This window comes from Palaemon carinicauda, chromosome 1 (genome assembly GCF_036898095.1).
Source record: "Palaemon carinicauda isolate YSFRI2023 chromosome 1, ASM3689809v2, whole genome shotgun sequence".
In the NCBI taxonomy this organism is placed as follows: Eukaryota; Metazoa; Arthropoda; class Malacostraca; order Decapoda; family Palaemonidae; genus Palaemon; species Palaemon carinicauda.
In genome coordinates, this window is record NC_090725.1 from 297,681,515 (window position 1) to 297,688,807 (window position 7,293).

The 7,293-nt window shown below is 38.1% G+C and overlaps 1 protein-coding gene across 1 annotated transcript; it reads right to left on the reverse strand.

Moving 5' to 3' along the window:
* Positions 1-823: 823 nt before the first annotated feature.
* Positions 824-6,990, reverse strand: LOC137645301 (gastrula zinc finger protein XlCGF57.1-like). The gene is made up of 2 exons (XM_068378120.1): positions 6,888-6,990; positions 824-3,420 (listed from the first exon to the last, which is right to left on the reverse strand). The coding sequence occupies exon 2, from the start codon at positions 2,694-2,696 to the stop codon at positions 942-944; it is 1,755 nt and encodes a 584-aa protein (XP_068234221.1). The 5' UTR covers positions 2,697-3,420; positions 6,888-6,990; the 3' UTR covers positions 824-941.
* Between the last annotated feature and the right edge of the window lie 303 nt (positions 6,991-7,293).

A 7,293-nucleotide genomic window follows, 5' to 3' on the forward strand; every position in this document is an offset into this window, starting at 1 on the left:
AAGGGTTTCTGTAACATGTCAGCTCATTATTCAATGGATCAAGGGTTTTTGTAACATGTCAGCTCATTAATCAATGGATCAAGGGTTTCTGTAACATGTCAGCTCATTAATCAATGGATCAAGGGTTTCTGTAACATGTCAACTGCAAGCATCACTCTTAATTAAGCTGCTAGGAATTCTCATAAAATGAATTTACGTTTTTTCGATCACAGACCCCTCAATACATGAGCAAAGAAATATACCTCAGTATTATACTTTCGATCAATGGTTCCCGAACTCTTTTCAGGCTGGCTGCCGTTTTGCTTTCAGATCAATTCCTTGCACCCCATTTCCCTTGATACACTATAAACGGCGTAACAAAGCTCTGCATTTGTTTATTTTAATATAAATTTCATCATCTATAATCGCTATACAAGTTTCTTTGTCTTAGTGTTTATGACTTGAGTTTGGTCATTCAGATTTTGCAAAAAAAAATTAAAAAGTAAAGAGACTTTAGCTATGGTAAGCAGCTCTTCTAGGAGAAGGACAATCCAAAATCAAACCATTGTTCTCTAGTCTTGGGTAGTGCCATAGCCTCAATACCATGGTCTTCCACTGTCTTGGATTAGAGTTCTCTTGCTTGAGGGTACACTCGGGCACACACTTCTGTCTTATTTCTCTTCCTCTTGTTTTGTTATGTTTTTATAGTTTATATAGAAAATATTTAGTTTAATGTCACTGTTCTTAGAATATTTTCATTTTTCCTTGTTTCCTTTCCTCACTGGGCTATTTTCCCTGTTGGGGTCCCTGGGCTTATAACATCCTGCTTTTCCAACTAGGGTTGTAGCTTACCACTTTGTTTACCCCACAGCTTTTGGCCCTCAATAGCAATCCAACGTTCTCGTTCTGCCCACTTTAAGAACTACTGCTCTATATCCTTAATATGTACGTTTAAAAGATTCTTAGAAATCCTCCTCTTCCTGTCTTATAAAAACTTCCGAGATACTCTGCAAATCCACTTCTGTCGTAAGTGATAAAGGGTCTTTAGTAGGCATGACAGTACAATCTGCAGGATTCTTGAAATCGCTACTTTCCTCTTCGCAAAAATCACTCATCGGTTCATCATATTCGTCTTTCACTTCCACGCTAAGAATATCCTCGCTTTTCCTGCATGAAGTTTCAACAACTTCATCTGACTTTACGGATGCATCAACTCCTACAGGATCCTTACAATTATTTTCCATTCCATATAAACTATTTTTCTGATCATCAGACTCTTGCTTTACTCCCTTGGTAAGAAAATCATTACTCTTTCTGCTAGAACTTTCGTCTCCTGTCTCCGACACTAACAGTGCTTCGAGTTCTTCGCAATTTGGAGAATTACTTTTCTCCTCTTGTGAAAAGTTTATCTGTTCATCATATTCGTGTTTTACATCCACACTTACAAATTCCTTGGTTTTTTTGCAAGAGGTTTCATCTGCATCTCTCTTCTTTTTGGGAGGACTCTCTTCTTCACAGACAGTTTTTCTCTGCTCACCGGAAGACAGCAGTTTTTTCCGAGCATGGGTCTTCGTGTGTTTTTTAAGTTTCAGTGGGGTCTGAAAAATTTTACTGCATTCCTCACAGGGATAAACAGAATCCCTTTCGTGGCGTTTTGCATGTAACCGAAGGGCTTTGTTGTGAGGGAAAGTTTCGTTACAAGTCTTACACGAGAACAAGTGTTCCGCTGTGTGGTTCTTTTTATGCCTGTTGAGATGCCCTCTCTGGCTGAAAGTCTTCCCGCAAGTATCACAGTTAAATGGACGTTCTCCTGTGTGTACTCTGAAGTGCTTACTCAGACACCCTTTCTGAATGAAACTCCGACCGCAGATATGACAGCTGAAAGGCCTTTCCCCTGTGTGCTTTCTGGTGTGGTGGTTGAGGTGGTCTTTCGTCGTGTAAGTTTTCTTACAGATATCGCAGGAGAATAACCGTTCCCCAGTGTGTGTTCGTTTGTGTTTGTCAAGATTTATTTTGTGAATGAAACTCCTGCTACATATTTCGCAAGAGAAGGCTCGGATGCCAGCGTGTACTTTATAGTGGTTGGTAAGGCTAATCTTATGAATGAAATTTTTATCGCATAAAGTGCACGAAAATGGTCGCTCTCCCGTATGAATTCTCATGTGCTTATCTAACGTGGGTTTCGCAATGAATCTTTTCCCGCACAGGTCACATCCGAATCGGCGATCTCCAATGTGATTTTTCTTGTGGGTCTCTAAGTGGCCGGCTTGAACAAAACTTCTCCCACACAGATCACAAGTGTACGGTCGTTCTCCTGTGTGTATCCTCATGTGCTGAGTAATGGCAGCTTTTTTACGGAAAGTTTTACCACAAATGCTACAAGCATATGGACGTTCCTCCGTGTGGGTCTTTTCGTGCTGCTTGAGGTTATCTTTCATGGCAAAATCCTTCCTGCAAACGCTGCAGTTGTAAGGACGTTCGCCCGTATGTATTCGCTCGTGACGTTTCAGATGACTGCTCTTGATGAACGTCTTACTGCAAGTGCTGCAAACGTAAGGACGCTTACCCGTACTTACTTTCTTTTGCGGCAAAATCTCCAGATCGACTTGCTCAAAGATATTTATATCTTGTTCATTACACGAATACGGAACGTCGCCCAAATTTCCTTCGGCAACTATCACCTCCTCTATTTTCACGGGACCGATTTCCACATCCATGATGCAATTGGTTCTAAACAAGTAGTTTCTTAGATAATCAATATTTCCATCTTTCCATATTTCTAAGTATTCTTTAGACAGTCTCTCATGGACTTTGGGCTATTCATATGTCTGGATACAAATCCATTAAATATTCTATTGTATTAAATGGTTGAAATTCTATAAAGAAATAGTGAAGCTTCCGTTAAATTACATTACAATACATAAAATTCATAAAGTTTGATCCATAGTGTGATCAATTATTAATTCCTTATGGTAGAAAGATATTACACAAAAATCATTTTACAGGATAAGTTAATCAAATTCTTACAAATAGATAAAACGTAAGAGGCAAAATCTTTTAAAAAATGCTTTAAATACCCATGTTTTCTGAAAATTGAATATTTTATATCCACAACCAATTACTTAATACATGATATAAGATGTCTTACCTCATTTTTACCTTATTCAAGCTTTGCACAGACCAACTGCAATTGCAATACTGTAAATTTAAAAAATGATAAAAAGTACTAAGAAATTCATAGACCACAATTACTTCTATTAGTGCTCACATAGCTTCTCCTTTTTCCAGTTTCTTGACTCCAAGAAAAACATGCTTTTAATCACATGATACAAGGCGATCCAATGATGATTTTCAGATACCTCTTGAAAGACCTTACAAGCAATTCGAGTCTGGTTACTAATTTCACAAGTCCAGCTTTGCTATTTCTGATCTGGTTAGAATCTGAAATAGAGCAAAGAATAGTAATTAAATCTGTTGTATGAACTAAAGATAATGCTACTAGAATAATGTCACTTTACTGTTTTTTACAGTAGAAAACAACCTCTTAATTCACATTGTCATTAACATTCATATCTATAATGTAGAACTTTCAACTGAGCTCCTGAAGGCACTAGAAGAGTTGGAAGACTCAGGCCTACATGGATGAGGACTATGAAGCGTGTAGTAGGAGATGATGAATGGCAAAGTATTGATTTAAAAGCTCAAGATAGAGACGATTAGTGAAATCTAACCGAGGCCCTTTGCATCAATAGGCATAGGAAGAGATGATGATGGTAATGTAGAACTAGAGTTAGAAGTTATAGCTGACCTAAGTTATGATTCTCATCTACTTACTCACACTAGTCTTCCAAGACATTCTGTTTTGAATTATATCTCAATCAAGAAAAGGTAAAGCTTAAATAGTCAAAGCATGTACACTCTTCATGCGACTCAAATGTAGTCATCAAGATGACAATTTACAAATCTGTTTATTTGCATGAGAAATAACAGTCTATTATTGTCTCCCAAATTGGATTACCGTAAATGACACTGCTATGTTTAGAAGCTGATTTTGACAACTTTGAGGCAAATAACTTTGCCCCATTCCTGAGACTGAGAAGGAAGTTAAAGATTTGGTAGTCTATTAGAAACGTCACTACCTGGCGATCTGTTGACGTGGGTTTGAGCCCTGCCCACGCTTGATAGTTTCTTGTAGTGTTGGTAACCTCACCATCCTTGTGAGCTAGGGAGCCTATAAGTACCTGCTGAGTCATCCGCACTATTGCCTTGCCTTTCCTGGTTCTAGGTTGATGGAGAGGGGGCTTGGGTACTGATCATATATATATATGGTTAGTCTCTAGGGTATTGTTACAGTTACTTGCCTCTACCATTCATGAGTAACCATTTAAACATTTGAAGACAATATTGGATATCAGAATCTGATAGATAGCAAGGTTGGTAGCGTCGCGGATTTCTATTGCAGAGGTCCCGAGTTCGGTCCCCGCCAGGGACGCGAATACCGTGAGACCTTCTACCGGGGGTTACTCCCAGGGTGGTGCCTGGGGGGGGGGAGGTTAGAGGGGACTAGTGATAGTCCCTGCTGGGTAATGGTCGCCCGAGGAGAATGATGTAAATCGTCTCAGTGGAGACCTAAAACCCGCAACTTTTTTAACTTTTACTGAATCCCCAACCATCCAGTCCAAGCTAAATAGATGGGATGTCGTTGAAGACAGACTAACCAAAAGTAATCGCCTAATCCAAAATAGTTATTACCTGGTCTATCAAGTGCAGGTCATAAAAACTGTTAATGGCTCTTCTATAAGCAGTCATTACTATTTCTACTTTGGACAAAGAACTAAGTAATCAAGCAGCAATAACAGTAATCAGGTTTGTGGCAGTTGATGAATGATATGTTCTTTTAGGCCTCCCACTCTATCCCTCACTCATTCAGAAGAGCCTCAAGCCTAAGCTTCCTTAAGTCTCTCCAAACTCTTCTATAAGTCTCATCCATTGATATGATTAACCGCTTAAATAACTACGGTAAAATCTAACATAATTCTCATTGCTGATTATTATTATCTTAGAAGTACCCTCTGATTCTTCGAAGGGTATAGATAGCAAGAAAATTTCTCTTATTGTGTAATGTCAATTTAAGTTAGCATATGTATGTTTTCCACCAAACTATTGAGCAAATAAGCCTGGTAGTATATCATTCTGCACACCACAGCAAAGGAGCATAGAAGTGTGCTGTATTCTCAAGCTATTGAAAAATTTACTCAGTAAGTGATATTAAGTACCCACAAATTTTTTTAAGTAATTTTTATTTTCCCTAACTGTACTAACCTGAGTCCAACTGTATGTATGTATGTAAGTAAGAATATGGTAGTGTAAGGGGGTTTGCAGGTGGATGTTAGCGCCACCCCCCCCCCACCCCCCCGTGTTAGGTAAGTAGATACGGACATGGCTTGTATGTTAGGTTAGTTATTTTATGCTCGCTGGAGGAACTGGCCGCTGATATACAAAGGCTCCCATTCTGAACAGTTTTTATTCTATGCAAGTTTATGATAGGGTAAAAAATAAAGGACCCCTGTTTTGATAATGTTTCTTCACTATATACAAGTCATTTGAAATTGTAGTGAATTCTTGATTGAAAATAGGTGATCCTTGATTGCAAATTTACTTTTGAGAAACGCATTTGGTCAGTTTCTTCTTCAATTGCCGCCAAAAAATGGGCATATTGAGAAGGTTCTAGGATTTTAGTGATCAAATTCATTGGTCTTATTAAAATACATACATCCATTACATATACCAAGGCCCTTCACCCAATTTTGGGGGGTAGCCGACATCAACAAATGAAACAAAACAAAGAGGGGACCTCTACTCTCTACGTTCCTCCCAGCCTGACAAGGGACTCAACCGAGTTCAGCTGGTACAGTAAATACTTACATAAATCTTTGGTTAATATTGTACTATAGTAAATCAAAACTAAATGTTGTTTTTTAGTCATTGCTTCTGAAATTTTAAAACATCAATAGTTTGAATTTTTTTTTTTTTTCACATATATTTCAAGCAAAATTGTTCAAATAACCTTTAAATACACCAAGAACTCTCTTCTCCTTTTTTTCATTATGAATATTGTACAACAGTATATCTTGACCCAACATTTTACAAAGGAAATAAACAAGTGTACCACCTAACCTCACCTCATTTTGGAGCTTTTGTATATCAGCGGCCAGTTCTTCATGTTGATTAAAAATGAACATCAACTAACCTAAACTTTCCGCCCCAACCTAATCTACAAGTCGTGTCCTTACCTAATTATCTACCCGGGGGGCTAACGGCCCCCAACGACCCCCCTTACACTGCCGTATTCGAAGTTAGACATAATACATACATGTGGCCGCTGTCATACATACATACCACCCTGACATCCACTTTCTCGCTCCTGTAATAGGTTAGGTTAGGTGGGGAAGTTTAGGTTTGGTGTTCTACAGGTTTTGTGGTACGACGGGCACGGCTATGAAACAGGAAATGTCTACTTCCAATGCACGTTGGAAGCCCTGGCCATCGATATACAAAAGCTCCTCTATATTCACTATGGCTTCCATTATACGTATCTTCAATATTCAATAATAATGCTAAGAAAACACCAACCTAACCCCCATCAACTCTCTCTCTCTCTCTCTCTCTCTCTCTCTCTCTCTCTCTCTCTCTCTCTCTCTCTCTCTCTCTCTCTCTCTCTCCTGTATTTTCCATTTACTGGTTTTTCTATCTAAATCAGGATTTTCCACATGCGAAATATCTCTCTCTCTCTCTCTCTCTCTCTCTCTCTCTCTCTCTCTCTCTCTCTCTCTCTCTCTCTCTCTCTCTCTCTCTCTCTCTCCAACGATCCTGTGTTACTCAATTTGGGCGAAAGTTGTCATATTTACCACTATAAATGATGAATTGAGTCGAATAATTAACCCATGGTGTATATAAATTACCATAAATTTCTATAAATTATCAATTACACCAATATAAAGTCACCAATTTAAGGTTATAATCTTTTGTTTACATTTCTTGATTACCTGTCAAAATAAGTTCATGTTAGTAGTAATATCGAAGGTATACCTCTGTAATGGCTCACCCAAGGATTATTCTTTCCGTGTTTTAACATTTCGTTCTTATTCTACTTTATTTAACTTTGTTTTCAAATTAGATTTCCTTATTATATGGTAAATCATTGGTAGAATTACTTTTATTCCTTTTTTTTTTGTATGTTTTCTATTCTCCGAGTATGGAACAATAATGAAAATTATATAAATGATCAGTTTTACTGACCTTTTCCTTAGTATA